This window comes from Coturnix japonica, chromosome 2, assembly GCF_001577835.2.
Source record: "Coturnix japonica isolate 7356 chromosome 2, Coturnix japonica 2.1, whole genome shotgun sequence".
NCBI lineage: Eukaryota > Metazoa > Chordata > Aves > Galliformes > Phasianidae > Coturnix > Coturnix japonica.
This window is the reverse complement of record NC_029517.1, coordinates 40235969-40258916: the sequence shown is the minus strand read 5'-3', so window position 1 is coordinate 40258916 and position 22948 is coordinate 40235969. Positions and strand designations below refer to the sequence as shown.

The 22948-nt window shown below is 43.4% G+C and overlaps 2 protein-coding genes across 12 annotated transcripts in view; one reads left to right on the top strand and one right to left on the bottom strand.

Annotated features, from left to right (window-relative positions):
* The first annotated feature begins 1694 nt into the window (after positions 1 to 1694).
* CCK (cholecystokinin) lies at positions 1695 to 6438 on the top strand. Of its 2 annotated transcripts, XM_015854195.2 has the most exons (3): positions 1695 to 1879; positions 2783 to 3040; positions 5650 to 6438. In XM_015854195.2, the coding sequence occupies exons 2-3, from the start codon at positions 2785 to 2787 to the stop codon at positions 5784 to 5786; spliced, it is 393 nt and encodes a 130-aa protein (XP_015709681.1). In that variant the 5' UTR covers positions 1695 to 1879; positions 2783 to 2784; the 3' UTR covers positions 5787 to 6438. The 2 variants fall into 2 exon arrangements, with proteins under 2 accessions (XP_015709681.1, XP_015709683.1); XM_015854197.2 differs by lacking the exon at positions 1695 to 1879 and having other exon boundaries at positions 2781 to 3040.
* A 3937-nt stretch (positions 6439 to 10375) lies between these two features.
* The window catches only part of TRAK1 (trafficking kinesin protein 1), a 121774-nt gene continuing 109201 nt past the window's right edge, over positions 10376 to 22948 (bottom strand). For 8 of the 10 annotated variants that reach the window (XM_015854098.2, XM_015854101.2, XM_015854096.2 and 5 more), the window contains 2 exons: positions 17643 to 17745; positions 10376 to 13019 (listed from right to left, as the gene is read on the bottom strand). In XM_015854098.2, coding sequence (XP_015709584.1) covers positions 12221 to 13019; positions 17643 to 17745 — 902 coding nt within the window. In that variant the 3' untranslated portion in view covers positions 10376 to 12220. The other 2 variants (XM_015854105.2, XM_032442399.1) reach the window with 1 other exon arrangement.

Here is a 22948-nt window from a genome sequence, read left to right as displayed (position 1 = left end):
AGTGAGGAAAATTCAGCGTACATTCAGATTTACAAACAATGCACTACTGCTGACTTTAATAATGTCACTCTGTAGCCTCAGTAGTTTTCTTCATTCACTACACTGGCTAGATAAGAACAGAACCGATATTCAAAATAAGCTGAACGTAAATGAACTCCTATAGCATGTGTTTGTTCAACCAGACAAATATGTTGGCTTAAGTGGCTGCTTTTATATTTATACCTCTCTGACATGAATTATGCATATGCATATATTAGCAAGTGCTCTGTATTTCCCTTCTATTAAGCTCTGGGCTGTCCCCTTGGGAACTCATTATCTCCAGTGCATTTCACAAAGGCTTGACATGACTCTACCAGAACTGTTATTGCAACTGCACCTTTCCCAGAAAGATGGTGATACTTTTCCCAGGCTCCTATGGCTCAATTCGCTGTTGACTATTTAATGGTCTAAGAGCCGTGAGCATCTTTTCCACTAAGAGTGAATCTGAGTTATCAGAAATGCCGGTTTTGTGGGTTGTTTTGTTTTGCTTTGCTTTGTGTGGTTGTTTGGTTGGATTTTCTTCTTTACCCAGAGAGAGGCAGCCATTAAACTGTTTTTTGGATGGGTACTGCTGGAACAGTTTCAGTGTTGTTCCTTCCCAGGAACATGAGCTTTCAACTTAATTTCCTGTTCTCAAAGGAGATTTGGGATTTGCTCTTTTTTTTCTAACTGCCTCAGGGATGGAAACGTCACCTAACGCTATCTGATGTGGGAGATGAGGGCCACAGAGATGACTGGAGCATCACCCTTATGAGGAAAGGCTGAGGAACCAGGGGTTGGTCAGCACGGAGGAGAGAAGGCTGAGAGGGGATCTTGTCAGTGCTCATAAATACCTGATGGGCTGGAGTCAGTGGATGGGGCCAGGCTTTTTTTCAGTGGTATGAAGCAACAGAACAAGGAGCAATGGGCACAAACTGGAACACAGAAATTCCACAAGGACATGAGGAAGAACTTCTTTACTGTGCAGCTGAAGAGCACTGAACAGGCTGCCTAGAGAGGTTGTAGAGTCTCCTCTGGAGATATTCAAGACCTGCCTGGACACTCCCCCACACAGCCTACCACAGAGGGACTGCTGTAGCAGGGGGTCGGACTAGGCGAACTCCAGAGTCCCCTTCCGATACATGTGATTCTGTGACGACAATCAGCCCTGCTGCTCAGTTCTGCCCTCCTTTTCAGGGACCAAGCCCCTGGTTAGAGGCTGAAACGTGGCGAGAACGCTTGCACAGCACCATCCCCTTCAACACTCTCTCTGCCATCCCTCCCCGCGCCCCATCCATCAGCTCGGGAGCCGTCGGGCCGCTTTAAGGGGCCGTGGGATACTCGGGTCTGCGGAGCAGCGCTGGGCAGCCCCAGGCGGAACCCCGCCGCCCTCTGCCGACAGCCGCTCGAAGAGCAGCGGAGACCCTCGAGCCGAGACCGGCGGCGGGCAGGGACGGGGCAGGGGGCACAGCCGGGCGGCACAGCGCGCAGGGGGAACGAAGTGGGGCGGAAAGGCCGTTCCCTGTGCGGGAGCCCCTTCTCCCCGCGGACACCGCAGCGCCAGCCCGGCACACGTGGCCCCGGGAGAGCAGCGGAGTCTTATAAGCAAGCCCGACTGCGCGCCGCCCTCCCCGTCCGAACTTCGCATCCAGGCGGGAGGCGGGGCGGGAGGGAGAGAGGGAGCCCCGCTCCCCCCGAGGCGGAGCCCGGCCGCGGCCGCCGCTGCGTCAAAGCTGTGCAAACACCGCCGCCGCTATTTAAGGGGCCGCGGCGGAGCAGCCCCCGACATCCCGCTTGGACGCACGGCGGCTTTCCGTGGTCCTCTTCACTCCGGCCTCGGGGAAGGAAGGGAAGGAGAAAGGTAGGGAGAGGCACTTGGGCGGTGCGGGAGCAGCCGCGGGAAGGACAGGTGCCCTTCGCTTCTGTGCGTTGCGAGCGGGCGGACGAACTTCGTTTTCCCTTCTTCCGAAGTGAAAAGGTGATGCTCGGTGCTGGGTTTCACATACGCGGGATAATTCACGCGTCTTTATGACGGGAAGTTGCCCTCCTGCCGGGTGCGTCGTTTCTCCTCTTAGCCCCGTTTCCAGAAGTGCTATTTCAGATGCTGTGCTCAAACTGTGCCGCTTCCCTCTGGGTTGTTTCATCCGATCGTTGTTTCTTTACGGAGGTGGCAAAAAATCGTTTTGTTTGAATTGTGGTTTGCACAGTTCCGGTGCACATCGTTGCTTGCCCTCTTAAATCAGGTGATGGGGTGGGGTGAGATTTTGGGGGTAACACAGCTTTATTCCTTCTCCTCTTGTACAAGACAGCTTCTTCAGGGCTCAATTTCAGACCAAGGAGGGGTGGGGGAGTAAACGCTCTTTGCTGGACGTGTCAGAATTGGGTATCTGTGATAGCAGCAGATTGCAGTACAGCAGCAATGCACGTGGCTGCCCGGACCCTGCGAGTTTTTGCAGAGCTGCGTAGGTTTCCTTTAGTTATTACTGGAATGCAGCTTCCAAAACAGAAAAGAACCACGTAAGGGAGACATAGCACATACTCGAGGAGAGATAAAACCAGTTCGCTGTGGTGTTACCTCCTCTTCCCAACAGATAGCTAATAGTCACGCGTACCTTCTAGATGAGAACAGATCCCACAGCATTAAACTGCATTAAAAGAACAAAGTTTCCTCAGAACGCAGCGCCTCCGAAGAAGACGGGGCTGGGGGATGACGCTCAGTGTGCTCCATCTTTCCGACCCCCTGACGTGCCTTTTCTCTCCCCAGCGATGTACGGCGGTATCTGCATCTGCGTGCTCCTTGCTGCGCTGTCGGTGAGCTCCTTCGGCCAGCAGCCCGCGGGCTCACACGATGGCAGCCCGCTGGCTGCTGAGCTCCAGCAGAGCCTGACAGAGCCCCACCGGCACAACCGCTCACCCTCCTCGGCGGGGCCGCTGAAACCCGCCCCGCGGCTGGATGGCAGCTTCGAGCAGAGGGCGGCTATCGGTGCGCTGCTGGCCAAGTACCTGCAGCAAGCCCGGAAAGGTACTGCTCGTCTGCTGCCTCTGTGGCACGGCTTTTCCACATACTAATCCTGCCATCATCTAGCACTAACTCCTGCATTCCTATAGGAGATAGGAAATAGATTTTGTCTGGCTATTCCCGAAGTAGAGACCATTTCCTTTCCCACTTACTGTAGAACTAAAAGGAAAAAAACCAACCCCAAAGCTATTGTTACATAGCAGTTGCCTTGGGACAGAATCTTGCAATTAATTAAAGCCTCCCCAGCATTCAGTAATGGGATCGTGAAGCTCCAGGAGAGTACTGGAATCACAAGGCTTCACCTTTATCGTGTGATTTATTAATTGCTTGAGCAAACAGTTGTTACCTATTTGAAATGAGTTACACCATGGGCAATGTAATTGCTCTGGCCACCAAGGGAGGAACGTAACTGCAAACCTCAAGAAAAAAGCACAGTATGGCTTTTGAGGTTATGCAGATCTTGTTTGCTTGCAGTAGCTTCTCTCATTTATCCCCTGGTAAAGAGATTGCATTAGAAGTTAGGATTACTTGGACATACAGGGAGTGACAAATTAATTGACTCCCAGCCCTGAAGTTTGTTTAGGATGAAATTTGCTTGATAATTGAGAGCCTTCTCCTCTCCTGTCTCTCCACACAATCATAATGCACAACATTTACTCCTCTCTCCATAGCCTCACTGCTGAGCTCTTTGCCAGGCAGCATCCCAGCTTTATTTTTGGTGGTTGCAATAAAGAGATGGCACCTGCATTTTATGCATTACGCATGCTGATGCACACATTCACCCCTGTATGCAGAGGAGGGTTGAATCAGAAACAACAGTAAAACACTTTTGATGTATTTGGAGGGACTTCTCCTCACACTATGAATTCTCACAGCATTACATTAAGGAATCCTGCTGGAAGAGTCTACAAGGCAGGCAAAAGTCTACAAGGTCTTCCTTTCCTTTCTCCTGTGTAGCTACAACATTCCCTTCCATTATCTACCTGATGTTTCCAAATAGCTTAACCAGGTGAGGTGAGGAAAAGGGTTGAGACTTAGGATGTATTTTTGGTAAGTGTTTAGGAGAATTGCCTGCATACACATTCATAAGTATGAATTTTTAACCCTACAAAATGACTCTTGAGAGGAGGATGGAATTCTTGTAGCATGACTGAGCTAGCTGGGCACCAGTGTGCAGATGTACTTGCTGGTACAGAAGAGAGTCAATACAACAAAGCAGTATTAATTTATATCAGTGCCAATCAACTGCTTTTCCGTAAGAAAAACCCAATTATATTCTTATTTAATATGAAAGTTCAGGGCAGCGCTTCAGAAATCTCTGCAGGACATTTACATCTGCTATTTTAGCTTGTCTGAACACACACTAGAAAATTCCATCTGAGAGGATGGGGAGGCTGGGCATTTACTAGCATTAGCAGTCAGCAGTGATGGCCTTTGCTCTTGTGGTTAATAGGAAAGCTTATTTTGGACAGTGGGAGTTAAATTCTCCCAGGAGGGTAGGGCTAGATGGCAGCCTTGTAGCCAGACTGCTGCAGTTCTGAAGCTGTTCAGTGTATGTTGATGCTGAAGTATCCACAGGGACATCAGTGGTTATTTAAGGGAAAGTAATTAAGGTGCTCCTAGGGAATTTCTTAGGCTAGTTGTAACCCCTAGCTTTCACTTTACTTCATCTACAGGCTTTCAGCATAAATCTGGCACCACGTCATTGAGAAATGTGGCTGACAAGTCAGTGACACATGCAATTTGCTGTCCTCTAAGGAGCCCTTGCTAGGCCAGACCAGAATAGCACCAGGGGAGTGCTAACAGCCCTCAGGTGACTGCAGGCTGCAAGATCCAAGTGATGGTTTTGCACTGTCCTAGCTCCAGTGCCAGAAAACCTTTCTCATCAACATAATTTTGTACTTTGAGCTACGTATGTGAATTTCAGAGGTCTAACAGTATTGAGAATTTAATGGCAGACAAACATATTTTCACAGTTCATCGTTGTTTTTTGTTGTTATTGTTTTCTTTTCTACTATCTTATTTAAAATGCCTAAAGCACGTTTGGTTTCGTTCTATGGTACTTTTACCTCTGTATCTCTTTACAGCCATTAACAAAATAATGCCATTGGTTTTGTCTTTAAATGAGTCACGGTTGTTACAAATCATTACATTGTCACCAAGGGCTCCTCTAAAACTAAGGACCCGTGTAGATTTGGATTTGTGAGGTTTGGTCTCCTTTTCCTTTTGCTCTGTTCCAGCATTCTTCAAGCCTCACTCCTCATTAACTGTTACTGTGTCGGACTTGTCCCTCTTCCTCACACAAGGCTCAGGCTTAGTCTAATTACTGGCATGTGTCCATTTTGGCTTTCTTCACGGAGCAGAGGGAGAAATAATTTACCTTCCCCTGTAATTGTAGTTACATAATGTGATGATATCAAACTTATCATTATTATCAAAATGATTCTCCCCACAAATAATTTAGATCTCCTTGATGCCCTAAACAGGGCTGGGTGAAAGGCTGAAGCAAGGTCAAAGATCAGCATCCCATCCCACAGTGAAAAGTACCATGAACATTTAGGAAATGTGAAAAGTCTACTTACTTTCTCCTCTCACACGCTCTTTTCCTGTAGGTTCCACTGGGAGGTTCTCTGTCCTAGGAAACAGGGTACAGAGCATTGATCCCACGCACAGGATAAATGACAGAGACTACATGGGCTGGATGGATTTTGGCCGCCGCAGTGCTGAGGAATACGAATACTCCTCCTAAAGAACAGCAAACAATAGCAACAGGAAAGAAATCACACTCCCATGTCTGTACAGAAAGAGAAAAATTAATCTGTTGTCCTCTTCGAATCAGTGTTTTAAAATATATCATGTATTTGATGTAAATTTGTCTGTAAGACAATGCAATATATACACATGCAGAATTTTCCAGGAAAAAGAAATGTTTTCTTTCTTTTGTGGTTTCTCATACACCGATATTATATTAAAATGATTTCACTTACCCCTTCTCATCCTCCTCGCCACATGTCGCTGGGTATCTCACTACACAGAGAGGCAGGAGAACGCCTTCATTCTGCTATGTATTATATTCCAGGTGTGATGTACTCAGACAAATGAGCCACTTCTTAGGGATATCTTGTGACATTTGCAGTAGCTGTGAACACTCTAAGGAGAATTTGTCTGAACACCAACACAGCAGCACAGTACTGCCAGAAAAGACCTGCTATCCTCACACTGACCCCAGCTGTGCAGAGTTGAGTGGTTGTAGTCTATACACACCAGGGCTAAAGGGAGAAGGAAAAGAGGAATGACACCAACATGTTTCTCCTCCATGGTATGTTTATTTTATGTTGGGGACTAAATGTGAAAGTTCTGCTGACAGCTGCAAATCATGGAATAAAAAGAACATTCCCTGCTGTGTGGTGAGCTAGGCCTTCATTCGGGGAGGGGCACAGACAGCTGTGCAGAGGGTGACCCTGAGGGGGCAAGGTATGGGAGCCATCAGATCACATCAGGCTGTTAGAAAGGGGTGCTGGTGAGAGGCACTGAGCACAGCAGAAGTGATCACATTTTGAGGAGCTGCTCTTTGCTGAAACTGAGGGAGCAGACAGTACTGCAAAGACCTGCAGTGTAAGAGACGCTTCAACAAGTGGTAGCAGAGAATTCTCCCCTTTCTGTGGATCTCAGCTTGAAAGCACAAAACTGCTTTCTGACACACATTTTTCCTCCCCTCATAGTCCTTCCAGACAGCCCCTTGCCAAGCTTCTTCATCTGGCTTTTCTCAGCTCCTCTCCAAACACCTTGAATATCGTTAGGAAACAAACAAACCCCTCCTCCTCCCTTTTTTTTCTGTCTCATTTCCTACAGGCAGGAGAATGGAGCAATAAAGACATTTCATGCCATTCCTCTCCATTTCAAAAGACACCACCTTCTCCATCCCCAGCAGGTGAGCAAATTCCGTGTATAAAACAATGCTTCCACCCCTGCCAAAGCATTAGCAACATTGCCTCTTATACTGCTCTTAGACCACTGCAAGTTTGGTTGTGTAAGCAGATAGGAGAGCAGTGTTCTATTTTTCTTACCAGCCAACCAGCAGCACGATGGCTGTAAGGAAGCACATTGCCTGGGTGCTGGACAGCTTCTGAGAAACCCCATCTCATTTTTCAGACACTGTCCTGTTTGAATGGTTATGCTGCATCAGGGTGTAAGGCAGACATGGGGAATAAAGGGACCTGTGGTGACTCACCTGGCATCCAAATGGAGACTAATGACATACAGGAGGTAATGACGTTGTAAAGTCTTCCTAAAAAGCTGCACCTCCCCTCCTTGACCTCGATGTGCTGCCCCAGCCCAGATCCTTAGGATCCCCCTGTGAGTGCTCAGTGGTATTTCTCTTTTTGGGTCCTTGCTGGAGTGGTCATTTCCTTTCTTCTTTTTCTTTTCTGTCTCTCAGCTGAGGGCTTCAGACACTCAGTGCAGGTGAATGGGGGGTCACACACTGAGCACTGAGACATAACATCCAAAGGAAAGCACGCTTTGCATAGAGGCTAAATGAATACTGGCTGAATAGCAAACCAATAACTTTTTGCATTTAAAGTTAGTTTGCCTTCTCCGTGGGTTTGATTTAATTAGTTCTCCTGCAGCTTTATCAATTACGTTTCCAAACAGGTGCCAGGCAAGTAACTGTGAGCAGAGCAGCTCACTGCAAGCTCCATGTAAATGAACAGGGGAGAGCCTGGGGCCCTGCCTGCTCAGGGGTGAAAAGAAGCTGAATGAAAGGGGCAGCCGAGGTGAGACTCAGCAGCCCCCATCCTCCATCCTTACTGCAGCAATGGGAGCACTGCAGGGCCCAGCTCCAGCCCTGAGCCAAAAACAGGCACTCCTTCTCCCTGTCCATGCAGGAATTCACACACCAGGAGAAATGCAACGTCCTAGCAAAGTGGTGAAAGGCTTCTCTTTGATTTTTGTATCCCCTGAGTTCATTAAATTCCTCTTGAGGAGCAAAAATCTGGCTGTCAGCTTGTTAGAGCTTTAATCTTTCCTAAATGCTTGTGTCAATGGAGCAGCAGTTGAATTCAGAAGCATAGCTTGAAGCTTTGTCCAACGGGTCAAAAATCTCTATAATCTTTTAAATACAAACATTATTGATTTCCTCAATGTGTGCTATCCTCACATAAAAGCTCACTGCCTGTGTTACAGCTCAGGTAACTTTCAGCTCTTATTTTCTTGCTGCTCAGTGCACTCATTTGTCTTGTTGTGAGGAACCGGAGGGCTGAGCAGGGCAGTGAGATGTCAGAGCACACACAGCTGGGCAGCAGTGAGCCCTCAGCACAAATGCAGCTGTAGCCATCATGTCCTGCCCGTACCAGCAGGGTGCAGCTTACAGCTCATTGCAGTGTTGGATTTTTGGATACAATGTGGGGAGCTGATAACAAAAGCATTCGGGAAGCTGAGGACTAGCATTCAATCTGTGCACCACTGTGTTATGTATCCAGTGCTTTGGGAACATACAAGAGAGGAGAAATGAACCCCACAAGGCTGAAATATCACTCACATTCCCCAAAGAACACCTCTCATGCCCACAGCCCTGTCTCCATCAATTCTCAGCAAACAGCCTCCTCTTACCTCCCAGCCTCCCAAGGTGCACAATCATGTTTTTGGCTGTGGCGAAGCAAAGATGTATCTAGTGAAGTTTCTGAGATATTTGGATATTGCAAAGAGAAGGAACACTGCTGAGCAGAGGCAGCAATTCTTAAGCCATTTGGCTTTCTAAGGCTTAGCTTATGCTGTAGTTCTGTTCTGCTTTGAAATTACCTACGCACATTAAATAGATGGGCTGAGCTTTCAGGTGGTTCATGCAGTCTTCATTACCTCTTGGCATAATTTGGTGTCCTGAGGTGAGAAACCAGGAAACCTTCCAATTACCAGCACTGTTTACAGAAGCAGAAACTGGGTGGTGTTCTGTATACCTCATACCCTGCAGAATCCACTGCAGTCACTGGGAGACAAATCCATGAAGCAGAACTGTCCTGTATCCAGGTAAAAAGTCAGAAAATAATGATACGACACAAGCAGCCACCCCCATGTATTTGTTCTTTCTGAAGTCAGAGATTTAGGTCACTGCAGAAGCCGCCATTTGCGCCAGTAGACATGAGTTAGGGAAAAAAAAATAAATAAAAGCTATACATTTTGGAGGGAGACAAGATGTAGAAAAGGCAGCACCCCCAAAAAATATGCTTCCCTGTAGAGAATCCCTATAGAGATACAGGGCTCACCCAGGGTCCCAGCTGTCACCAGGGAGCCACAGCACCTGCACAGCCCTGCAAAAAGCAACAGTGCCTGAGAGAGACGTGAAAGGGGATCAGGCAGGGAGGCAAAGCGAGAGCCGTGTGTGGACGAGGACGCTGCAAGAGCTCTGATCAATCATTTGAAAGCAACTATGCAACCACAAGGCAGCCCTTCCTTTCACATCACCTGCCAGTTCACTCAGTGAGATGCTTCTCCCTCAGCACCAAGGACAGCGCCACGTCTAACAGCAGAACCTGGCCAAGTCCTCCTTAGCCATCACCGCGCTTATCACAGAATGGTCTGGGTTGAAAAGGACCACAATGATCATCGAGTTTCAACCCCCCTGCTTTGTGCAGGGTCACCAGCCACCAGACCAGGCTGCCCAGAGCCCCACCCTGCACTATCACTGTGTTTTTTTTCCATCATCTTAAGTAGAAGATTTCACATCCTTCTCCCAGTTAATATGCACAAGCCACATAATGTCTAGTTGTGCTTTCTTGGAATTCTAATAGAAACAAAAAGCACTTAGGTCACTGGTTTTTGTTTTGACCTGATCTTCATCAGTTCTGGCAGTCTCCCAGTCTCAGAACTTTTCAGCCATTTCTATAATTAGGAACTTAAAAACCAAACAGTGATAGCCGCTTCCTTTTGCTTTGACTGTGAGATGAAAGCAGGAGAAGAAGGTGGGATATTTATCACTGTAAGAGAACAGCAAAGAGCTGAATAATGCACAACAATGCAATTATTATTATTTTTTGTTATTTTATTGATATTAGTGAAGAAAATTTAAATTTTATCTTTCTGATGTGGTACAATTCCTTTCTCTGGTGGGCCGACAGCTCTGACTGCTTATTTAAAGGCTGAATAATGCTTCCCAGTTGCATGATTAGTTTCTACAATTGAAGTTCTCAAACAGTATTGCTTTCTTCCTCTGGGTATATAAAATGGTCCATTGAGTTCGTGATCCTCCAGAATCAACTGTTATTCTATCTACTGTTTTAAGATACATTCAAATAAAAAGGTACTTAAATTTACTTGCAATAAGTGCACACATACAACAGCAAAGAGAGCTGATGACATTTTACTAAAACATTTTTAGTTCATAGAATAAATATAAGTCTCCAAACACATGCAGTAACTGACCGATGTGTTTTTTCTTTCTCAAAAAAATATCCTTAGTGTCCATAACACTACTGCAATAACTATTTCATTCAAAAAACAAAAACAAAACAAAAAAAAATCACCTACCTCTCATCACAAAGACTAAAAGAGCTTCATTTGTACAAGAAATTAACAGTGCTAATAATTTAGTAACAGTCTGGTACAAATTCAATTCACGGCAATGACACAAAGTGTGATTACGGTGGCAACAAGCAGGGAGCTTGGTTTAGATGGCACTGGAACTGCCACAAAAAGAAACAGATGCTCACAGCCCTACGGACTCCTTTCCCCCCACCTGTTTCAAAAAGAACACCGGGGCTCTGCTCAGCTGTAGAAACAAGCTCCCTCCAGTCCGCTCCCATTCCTTTCAATTCCCTCTACAAGCACCCAGCAGAGGTTTGGGAGAAACAGGCAAGAAAACTGCAAGTCAGATTAGGACTGTCTGGCCACAACTCAATGGTGGGTGATGTCTTTAGTTTCTTAACTGAAGTTACAGGTTTGGCATTGGGAAGTGGGGTTTTTGTTGTTGTTGTTGTTTTGTTTTGTTTTTCCAATTTAAATCCACTGCAGAATCAATTGTTTCACATACTTTTACCTCTGCAAGGGTCAAAATCTGGAATAAAAAGGTTTCTTCGAAAAAAAACAGAAACTGGGCAAGAAATATTCTCACTCTGCTTATAAGACCATGGTCCTCTGAGGGCACAAAACCTGAAGATCAGCTTATTGACTGCAAGGTGCATTTCCCAGCTTGCACCATTCCATTACTAAATGTTTATGTGGTTCTCTGCTTAGGTTCCAAGGACGCACCTTTTCCTAACACTGGTTTTGCTACATGTTCTCATATAACATTCTTATCTGTCAATCTATTCCGCAACTCCAACTTCTAGGAAGTCAGAGCCATGTTTACCTCATGAGTTGTGAAAACTGTTCTTTGGGCGCACTGACAAGGCGTGTTTCAGTGGCAGCAACACATAGTAAAGCATTTTCCCCTTCCACAACCCAGTGCAGCATTGAAAAACAAAAGCTACTAAGTCACACAGAACGTAAGCATGCCAAATGAGACAGCAGTGGTAGAAATATGTCAATATTCCAGGTACCCAGTAGGCCTGCTGACCTCTACACAGTATTAGTTCAAGTTTATCGTATTGAAGAGGAGGAGAATACAGAACAGAAAAAGAATAAAGTTTCATCCATTCAGGCATAACAGCCAGGCACTCCAATAACTCAGCTCAACTCATTTACAAAAGCAAAATCAAAACTATCAAGTGTTAAACTGAGTGCTTTATCAAAGCATAAATGCTCCCATGCTTCAAGTGATGAAATGCGAGTTCTCACATAACATACTCAACAGCTTCCCATGCACCTTCAACTCAAGTTAGGCTAGCTACAAAATTCATGTTTTTCCTAGTCAAGTTATCTTGGTTATGTTCTTTTGTACTTGTTGTTTTTTTTCAGTGCATCTTAAAAAAACAAAACCTTTTCAAAAGGTTAGCAAGTTAACCCTAATACTGCAATCATAACGTAGAGCCTTTTGCACTCAATCGAACAGTAAAATAATTCAATTAGTTACAACGGAACCGGTACATATTTACACCTTTATACAAAGTTTACACATTTCTCCCATTAGGCACGAAGTTGATTTGTCAAACTCAAGAGGCAATGAAGGGGAGGTGGGGAGAGGAAAAGAGGACTGGAGAAAGAATCTGAGTATTTCCATTTAAAAAGACTAGCTGTAAAAATAAAAGTCCTTCATCGTAAGCTAGTTTGCTTTGGGAGCTTGGTTCCCATGAGGATCCCGGAGGTGAGGGATGTCGGGCCTTTCATCTGCATGCTGGAACCCACCATGGTGGGGAAACTCCGGTTCCTTCGGATGCCAGTGTTCAGCTGGATGCCCCCAATGGCACTGGTCACAGCAGGGCAGCCCAGCGGGAGAGTGTCTGGTGCCAGGCCTCCAGGAACAAGTGCCCTCCCTGGTCCTTGTGCTCCACAGACAAGAGGTCCCTGGTCATCAGATAAAGGAGGAGCTGGCACTTGCCCTGAACTCACAACTTTGGCAATACCAAACCTCCTGACCTTGTCCACAAGATTAAGGTTGGAAACAGACACGTCAGTCTGACTCTCACTGTTCCTGATGTTCTTTTTATTCCTCACCTCCTTCAAGATGGAACTAGCAGGCTTCGAAGCCAAGAAGTTGTCATAAGGTGGGCTGGTGCACTTGAACTCAAAAGACGGAGGGGAAGAAGAAGGTGTCTGCATAGGTGAGTTTGGTGGAGTGGAAGGAATGATTGCCATCTTAGGGGAATATGTGTTCAGGAGGGCGCCTTTGCTGGCTCTGTCCCAGCTCTGCGGATTGTACACTGCTGCTGAGATGCCCCTTTCCTTCAGCAGCCACACCAGCCCCAGAGATGTGCTCATTGTTGTCGTGGATTCCCGCAGGTTTGTGAAGGATTCGGCCAAACTCAGACGCCGAGGAGTACAGGGAGTAGCCACCGGTGTGCCTTTCAAGTTGCTAACGCTGCCACAAGCTGGAGTAGGTGCTGCGTTAAGGCTGAAAGCAAAGGAGCAGTCAAATTATTCTCTCGTAAAGGAACTAAAGCTGTAAGCATAATTTTTAGCTTCGAGAGGGGACTTTTATCCATTCTGAGAGTGCATGGGAAGATGTATATTTCCCAGGTCCTCACAAATGTAAGCAATACAGAAACACCTCTTACAAAACACAACTCTTCTATATGCAGGCAGTGTCAAGGGATTAGTGCATTTCTCAACAGACAACCCCCAACATTTCTTCCAGTAAACTATTAAACTGACAGGTTTGTGATCAACTTCTTCCATTTTTCTTCCCTATCTATTAGCTATGAGCTCTTACTTGCTTCCACAAGACAAGGAAACAGTGGAATAGGCTTCTAGTGTGGCTTCTGAGCACACCTAACTTCTGGTCATTTTGGTACAGCTGGGTCACAGCAGAGCTAAGGGAAGAGGGGAACATATTTGCTACAGAAGCATTCGTGGCAGTGCTTCTGGTATTTGGAATTGTTACCACCAACATGCACTTCTGCAAGGTCTAGCCCTTCTTCCCTTATGTAGAATTTGTTTATGTTTACAGCGAAGGGGACGTGGGACCTGACTTTTGATGGTGATGCACAGTGGTGTGAACAAACAAAATCAGAAAAATACAGTCAAACTCTTGGTCATCGACTGACTAGCAGGTAGCTGATAACTTAGCAGCAAACCAAGCATGACAAAGAGCCATTCTACTGTTAATTCAGTTACAATAGTGGTTTCTACAGTTTGAAACATGGCTAAATTTCCTCCAAGATCTAGTTATTTCCTTTCAAAATAAACTATGCATAAGCAGAGAGCAAGCAAATGTTACACTGGCAATGTACATTTAGAACAAGTGGCAAACATTACGTATTTATGGTTATTGCTGTCTTACTGAGTTGTCAAAAAGAGTTTGACATTTCTCAAGACAAATCAAATAGCATTCATTTTGTTAGATTGCCCTCTTCCTACTAAGTTGACTATCTGAACTAAGACTTAATGCAAGCATCTATTTCAAATGAATCATTGGTACAAAGGCAACATTCTAAATCCTTTGTACCACAGTATGACGTCTCATAGATGCTGAAAGTTTGAGGGTTTCTGGCACTACCATGTCATCCTTAAAAAAAATAAAGTAAAATAAAAAGCTTGGCAGTTACAGGTTTGGTCAGCAAAGACACATTTACCTACATATAATCTCCACCCAAAATTTGTGTCAATCCAAGTTACACCATTCATCAATAAGCAATGGTGTAATCAGTCACTGCAGAAATAAGGTGTGTAGGTCACCCACAGCTCTTCGAGTTTACATCTTTTGGGGAGAATCCTAAGGGTTCTACAGAGCTTAAAAAAAAAAAAAAAAGTTTTCTATCAACTTCTAACCATGCTGAGGATATCATGTTTTTGCCATGTATGTTTACACAAAAAAAATAATTCCACAGTAATATTACCTTAGCATTGATTCATTCCTCTAGTGACATTCTCAAAGTCTTTAACAATGCAAAAGCTGATGCTAACAAAAATTTACTGACCTGAGAGCTCATCACTCCTCAAAGATGGAAATCTTCCCCATTACCTTGCCAGGTTAGCAAGTAGAGCACACTCAGCAAATAGTCAGACAAGCACCAAAGCCAAAGCAAGAGAGGGATAAACTAAGCGGGTGGGAGGGGAAGCAGGGGTAAGGGTGGGATTTCTCTTTTCCAAAGAGCCAAACTGTTGTATTGGTTCAGCCATAGCATGCAACTTCAACTGCAGTTGGGTTCTCCGCACCAAGGAATGAATCAAATAGCCATACTGAAACAATCTGGATGGATTTCCAGGTGTAGATAAGTCTCGAGCCAAGTAATCGCAACTTTTTTTGTCCACAAGGACAAAAGGGCCTATGTAATCACAGACTCATTTAACCTTACGTCAACAGTACTATAGCTGAAACGGGAAATCCTAGGAGGTTTTGTTGAGTTTTTTACAAGAGCTTTGTCTAACTGCATACAGCAATCAGCTGACATGACTTGATACAACAAACTCTAGTCCACTGATCTCCTAAAAGTCAACAGCACTAATATCTCTGTGGTACTCCATAAATGATGAGACACTGGCCTGATGTCAACAACATCTACTGAAAGCAGTAAAATTGTAAAGGTTTTTTTTTTGTTGTTGCTTTCTTTTTGTTTTGTTTTTTGCAATTCAACAGAAGGAATCCCACATATTCCTAACTGTAAAATGCAGTGAAACACTTTTGAGAGAACTGATATGTAGAGTGGCATAATTTGAAAAGCAGTCTTGCTGAGCTGCCCCAAAATCTGTTGTCTCACACCACCCTGTGGGCTGTTACAGTTAGTACAGGCGTACAGGCAGCAGCTGGGCTACAGGAAAGTATCATTAGAAATTCTCTTCACACTCACTGTCAGCGGCAGGGGAGGACTCCCAGCAAAGCTAAGACCACAGGCACACACACACACACACACTCTGAAGGTAAAGCTGAGCAGAAACAAAGAGTTAGCTCATGGTTCTTCTCATAAGCACTACATGAGCTACACCTTCACAGCTGCAATTGCAGGTTGTGATGCATCTCCCCTAATGCAAGTACAAAAGAAAAGCATGAGGGAGGGAGCAGAAAAGGGAAGGGAGCTTATTCTGTGAACTGACTTCCTGCAGGACAGAATGAAGTGCATTTTGGAAACTCAAGACAAGAAGCTTCTAAGATGTCCTAGCTTTGAGCTGAAAACTACAGCACTTGAGTTGCTTTTTTCCCCCTCCAGCCCCAGATTTCAGTAAGATCAGAAGTAGTTATATTAGCATTTATACTAATTTGTCAGTACTGGTACACATTACAGTGCAGTTAAAAAAAAATACATCCCTGCAAGGAAGTGGGTGTTATGTAGGTGCTATTTTTTGTTTGTTTGTTTGGTTGATCATTTCAGTATTACTTTAAACAAGAACTACTTTCCCCTTCAAACTGACCACACTGCAGAGCAACACAGAAACAGGCTCAGTCTGGGCTCAGCAAATCAGCCCAGGGACAGTGCCAGAGTTAGACTGAGAAAAGAAACAAACAAACGAGCACCTCATGGAGCTGGCTGAAATTTAGTCGGGTTAGAGCAGAGCCTGGGTTAGAGGCCAGGTTCAAATGAAACCAGTCAGGAGAATATCTGAACTCTTGCAGTTAGCTGGTGCCACAAACACGGGCATTCCTTCCACGTGGCCCTGCCAGCACAGGCAGTATTGCTCACCCCCTGCACGCTGGGTCCTAGTGTCTGCCCTACATCTCCTCTCAGCATAACGTGACATAATGCAGTTTCCTCTTTCTTCTCACATGACCTGTGAAGAATCATTTACAGTTGGTAAGGAGGAACTCTTTCTTCAGCACGCACACTGAACACATCACAGTGTTTATTTTGGTCTTTTTCCTCCTGAACCAGTTATGAATTTTGGAGTAATCAAGTGACCTGATGAGGTACTGAATTTAGCTGTCAGCTATGGCTGATTTGTTAGATTTAGTAACCAGCACGATCAGAGAGTTTATTACAACCACAGTTAACAGCAATTCAACAATAAAAAGAATAAAATAGAATTGCAGCCAAATAAAGGGGTTCTCTTCAGCAGCAAAGTTGAGGAGAGAGAAAGACAAGAGAGAACAAAGAAAAATGAGCCAGGCCACGATTAGCTCACTACAATTGGAAAGGGAAGCAGGAAAGTTACAGTTAATCATCACCTATTTCCTTTACACATACTTATCACCTCAGAGGTGTTCATATTTAATACCCTTACTTCTCATGCGTTCCTTAGGTGGCCAGTGCCCATCTGATGTCTAAACAAGTCTAGACACACCATCTCTGAATGGGTACCTACACAGGGGTACACTCCCCCATAGGAGCTGAAAGGGATAGAGAAATCAATGAGGCATTGTCCTTCTAAACAGAAAAATACACTTTAACTTCTGATTTTCTAAGGAAGGAAACTGCCCTCCTTAGGTATTAAATTCACTCCCCCTCCTTAGTTCTCAACTCTATGCCTTCCATAATTGTTTGCACATACATACCAACTACTACTATTAAGCCAGTCCATTGTTTTGAGTCTGGCTGCTAAGAACTTATTTCCAACAATTAACCAAGGAATAGAGTACTCAACTCCCTGGTTTGATTAAGCTGTGTTTCCTCCTCCATTCCTCATGTACCTCCTGTGCACCACTGAAGCACCTACGTTTCTTTATTGGCCTATCTCTCTTTGTCCCACACTACAGATTTCAGTTTGTCCTTCAGAGAAAAATCTCCTTCAAGTTGTTTGTTTGTTTGTTTTAGAGAAGACAGAAGATGCACAATTGGGTTAACATCACATTCTGATCATTCGTGCATAGCATCTGGGACTAGTTTGGGATAACTAGCTTTGGATGTTTATTTCTGATCCTTCCATATTTGTAACTGCAGATAATAAAATTTAAGCTGTTTTGGCTGGCTGTCTAAAACATTACAAGTGCCTCTCAAATAAAATCAGCTTGAGGCAACTGAAAAGAGGAGGAACGATTTCAGAGGTGCACTGTAATTCACCAGTGTGGCTCATGCTATTATTTTACATCCCCTCACAGTGAAACTCTGACACAGCTGAAGGCTTTGCCATCATGGGAAACCCTTACCTTGGTGTGACTCGTGTGAGCTCATCAGAAGGGTGCAGAATGCGGCAGGTGGTGAAGGTGAAGGTGGAGTTGGTTTGTGACATGCACTTCCCAGGATGAGGTACTAAATTAAAAAAAAGCAAATTCTTTGCATTTTACACAGAAAAAAAAAATCAAAAACAAAAAAACAGAACTTCTGTGTGAAGACAGATGCAAAAAGTGATGAGATACCTCAGACAGGATCAATGCAAGAGAAGTGAAATATACAAGTGCTATGGTGTCATAACACACTTGTTCTCCAAACATATATAAGATTACACGGCCAGTGCTAAAATGTTTTTCTGAAGTTTCCCCATGATCAATACCACTTCAGAAAAGTCTTGCTGAAAACACTTAGACAAGGCAACACTTGAAATGCTAGCCCTTATCTAAAACAGCAACTTTCATTGGAAATAACAGGAAATAACAGCAAACATTCTCTAGTACCAGCAGCAAAGGAGCACTAAGATTTGCTGAATGCTCATACACTTCTGCATTGTCCACAAAGAGGTATCCCCATCACTTTTCAGTAATGGATCCGGCTTGCTAGTGCTACAGGAACAGATCAAAAAGTTGGGGCAGTGAGGGGATGGACACACAGCACTGTTTCTCTCTCTTCTCACATCCATGGTAAGGAAAGTGGTAATTTTTTGGATCCACTACTGTGCATCTGTGAAATTTCCCCTGTACGTGTGCTTAAGTTCTTTAAGAATGTATGTCCTCAGCTGCACGATAAAGCAGTTTTCAAACAGCATAGTAAACAGAATAGTACTTTCCCCATAACTGTGTCTGTAAAGATTTCCCTTTGTTAAAGTATCATTAACTGGGGAAAGTAGCTCATAGTTTACAAGCTGATGGACATCGGCCAATTGCCTTCTTCTTGGTAGAGATACTTCTGTGGATGCATTAATCTGCTGTATAATGCAGCCAGGGTCATTGCAAAATAACTAGAAAATTTAAGAGCCATGCATCTGAAAAGCTGATTGAAGAACACCCAGAGTTAAGTATTACATCAAAGATATCATGATTGCATAGGTTTTCTTAATATCCAAACTTAGCAGTGGTCAAAAGACATGCACAATAGAAACAGTGTGGAGCTCCCTCCCTCTTGTTTCTACCGAACCCCCAGGTTAGCCACATTTTAATACCACAATACACAAATACCCAACACACTGCAAAGGACAAACAGACAGACCAACCAGATTAGACACCATTCTGAATTTCCAGAGATGCTTAGCAAAAGCAAGGCAAGTCTAAATCGTGGCTGTGTTCCCTTTTCTATACACAAAGTATCACAGCTCAAAACAATGTGCACGCTTAGGTAGTCCCTTAGGAACACACAAGCAGTGTGTGAAGGGCAGAGCACGGGGAGTGTGAACAGTGGAAGCGGAAGTGGCTAAGCATATGACAATGTGTGACTCAAGCTAACTTATAATAAGTACCAGGATGTACTGCTGTACATTAAAGAAGGATATCTCAAAAAAAAACCCACTGGAGTGTCAGGTTAAAACACTCAAATGTTAGCACAGCATAACATAACAACAAGCTCTACTTCACCTCCAGAGATGGTAATTATGACGCTTCAGGAATCCAGTTGCTTTAGAGATTAGTGTGAGCACTATAAAGTTATTACAAGGGAGCACAGCCTAGCAATCATGATTCTCTCCATACTGTAGAGAGTTAAAAGAAAGTCTGGAGAAAGAACCCAAATAACTAGACATGAAAGAAAATTAGTTATTTAGAGGAAACAAAGGACTGTGACATACATCAGGTAGAAACAAAGTTATCCCTGGATGATGAATAGAGAAAAAAATAAAGCAACGCCAGTTCAGATCGCAAGCTCAACCCAAAGAAGCACATAGCTGTAATACAGTAAGTGAATCATTCTCATTCATAATATCCATTGGGTATTCCCTCAGATTGGAAACAGGCACATTGAAGATATGTAGCTGTATTAGCAAAAGCAAGACTCATTGTTATTAATGAGTCAGAGATAGGAGAAGGCTGCTAAAAGTAGAGAAACCACTTGACCCCAGTAAGAGGAAGCAAATCAAAACAATCAACAAAAAAATGAATTTCCAAGGATGTATTCCATCCACAAATACCACTAAGAAAGTTCTGTACCAGCTTCATCCTCCATCAGTCAACAATGGGATGAATCATATTGCTGTTGCACTTTCCATCCTTTGGACACAATACAAACAGAGTGAGAACCTGTTGCTGTAAATGAACAAAGTTCATAAAGTAGAAACAAAACAATTCATTCCTAACCCAGCATTTTTCATAAGTATGGCCATATTCTGAATTGGTATAAACTTTTGATTAAGTAATATGTAATTTTATAATGAGGCTATTTTCACACACACAACAAAAACTGTAACACTGAATGATAACGAAAACAGCAGTAGGGACTTAAGAATAAACTGTTTTTTTCAATGTACAAAGCTAGCATTGCCAGTAAACACCTGTAATACCAATGGCCAAAAGAGACTGTATCTGAATAACTCTTCCTCTATCTGTTTTACATAGGTTTGATCCTAGGAAAATCTGTCTCACATGACTGTGGCTGAAAACAGATCTGTTTTATTTATACCCTCCTCTTCCAAAAAGTAGACAGTTAACGAGTTCCGTATCTGCACAAAAAACAAACTGTACATAATTGTTTAACACAATTTACAGAAAAATCATGCTATTTCGTCCATTAGGAATACTCCCAAACTAAACAACACATACACTTATCCCTTAAATTAAAAATCTAACTAACCCCTAGATTGCAGCTGTATTGGGTTTTGGCTTGCAGTAATTCAATATGCTTTACCTTATTGAGCTTTCTTCTATAAATTCTTAGGCGTTTGGGAAAAAACGCAAAACATTATAACTCAAAAAACTCTTCTGTACGTACAAATGCTGCAGTAAAGACATATTTTCAAACACCAAAGAAAAAACAAACGCAGATACTAATCAAGAACCTGTCTGCAAAGAGCTCCATCTTCTGGTAAAATACAGCTTTCCCTATTTAAAACACAAAGTTGATTTTTCTTTAACTCGGGGCTGTTTCATATGCACTCTGAGTACACTGAGGGATTACGGGCCATCTGCTCAGTGCAAAGAAAAAAACAAGATGCTTTTAGGACACAACTGTCTGCTCAGGGATGCCTCAGAAGACCATATAATCTGGATTTTAAACTAGATTATGCAGAGAAAGGCAGCAGGTAAACTAGTGGCCCCTGTCACCCACAAAAAGGTGTCTGACAAATTGAACTCGAGGGAGATGTGTAAGAGACAGCTACGGTTAAATGGCTTTAACTTTGGCAATGCTGGTTCAAAACTCAAGTTCTCTGTTGTGTTAAATGAATAGTGAGGAGCAGAGAGCTCACAGTGGCCAATAAGTATTTGCATTACACACAAAGATCTGTATGGGCTAATACAGAGTTATGCAGGAATGAACTTTTTTAGAAAACAAAATAATAAATTAAATAAAAACCAGGAATCTTCAGAGCTTGATTTGATCCAGACTGACACAGGACTGAAGTTTTAGTTCACCTTTGGAGCAAGCCATTTGATTATCTTCTCCCTCTTTATGTTTTAGCAAAACGAGGAAGTCAAAGACTTTGTACATCTGCTTATAGCACAGGCTGGTTAGACATGGATTTGGAAGCAAATAACGACAAAGGACTGTTAGTTGGGCACCTCCTTCCTCCAAGTGTTACCATTTGAGATAAATGCACAGACTCTGCTTTTACCAGCCAACAACTTCATCCACAGCTAAGCTGAAATTTCTAAAAGGTCAGACATCACAGAGTGGCTTGGTTTGGAAGGGACCTTAAAGCCCACCCAGTTCCAACCCACTGCTGTGGGCAGGGCTGCCACCACCAGATCAGGCTGCCCAGGGCCTCATCCAACCTGGCCTTGAGCACCTCCAGGGATGGGGCACCACAGCTTCTCTGGGCAGCTGTGCCAATATCTAACTGGATTCACAGGACAAGATAGCAGCTTCATGTGCCCTGTAAGTTCTGAAGAGTTTTTTCCCACAGGCAATTGAAGGTGAATGTTCTGATGCCACCTGCACCAAAACCTCCTGATGGAAGCTCATAGGATATATATATATATAGAATATGCTGAATCTGATACAGTGGTTAACTACAGAAACAAAACAGAGTTAGATGGTAGACTAAAATCTCTATGATGTGCAAACAGTGCTGTTCTAAAGTGGTTTAGGTGCCTCATGAGACAATTTACTTTGGGTAAACATTATCTTTGGGAACAGGTCTGACTAAACCTCTGAGAATACATATGTCTATACCAAGAACATTACTCCTGTCATGTTTCTTAAAGAACTTTTTTTCCTTAATATCTAACTTTTCAGACATTCTATTTATTCTGCCTTTGGAAAGAGAGACTGAAACCTCAGAAAAGGCAGATATCCTTTTGATGGGATTTTCTTAGCTTTCTTTTGGCTCAGGCCTCCTTCTCACATACCAAGGAGTACAGATGTAAAAAGACTTCTAACAGCATGGACAGCAAAAGGTGATTAAGAAAAAAAAAAATCGGTGACATATTCATGCTATTTGAAAAAATACATATATTTAAACATGCATCCATATCTTGGCTCTAAGAATAACAAAAATTATCGCTTTTCTACACAATGATAACCTCTTACTATAAGCATATATAGTAACCCAGCTTAAAACAACTAAAACGTAAAACATTCATGATGTGTTTTTGTGATTTTCAGGCATGTATTTGAAAAGATCTCCACGTCATTATTTATGTCTAAAAATAAAGTACAGGAGGCTGATCCTGTAATGTTATGTACACATACTCTGTTGAAAGCAAAGCAACCCATCAGTGCACCTCAAGTACTGGAAGATCAGTTTATGCACCCAAGATTGACACTCAATTACATACATGCCAAACTTTAATGAAGTAGTCCTTTCAAGTCAAAAATAAGAACATTCACAATAGTTTAACTTGAAGAATGTTAAGTGCTTGAATGGCTTGTTTTGCTTTGTTGGTTTTCCTTTTTGTTTAAGGGAAACACGTACCCGAAAGGCAGCAAATTAAAACAACAAACTAACAAACATCAAACAGACTTCATACAGTTCTAAAATATACTGCAGTTTCAAAGAATAAAAAATATACTGAGGTTAATAATAAACTTGTGCTGAAGAAGTTAACCCTCCTAGATGGTGTTACCTTAGCCTCCTTGTCCTGTAACTTCTTTACCATTCCAAAAATGCTGAAGAGTCTCCATTCAAGTGATACTCAAATTGCAAACAACTTCTGGG

Excerpts from the sequence above, each read along its gene's own strand:
- CCK (XM_015854195.2), top strand. The coding sequence starts at position 2,785 with ATGTACGGCGGTATCTGCATCTGCGTGCTCCTTGCTGCGCTGTCGGTG. Across the intron at positions 3,041-5,649 it reads CCTGCAGCAAGCCCGGAAAG|GTTCCACTGGGAGGTTCTCT; the intron begins GTACTGCTCGTC and ends CTTTTCCTGTAG.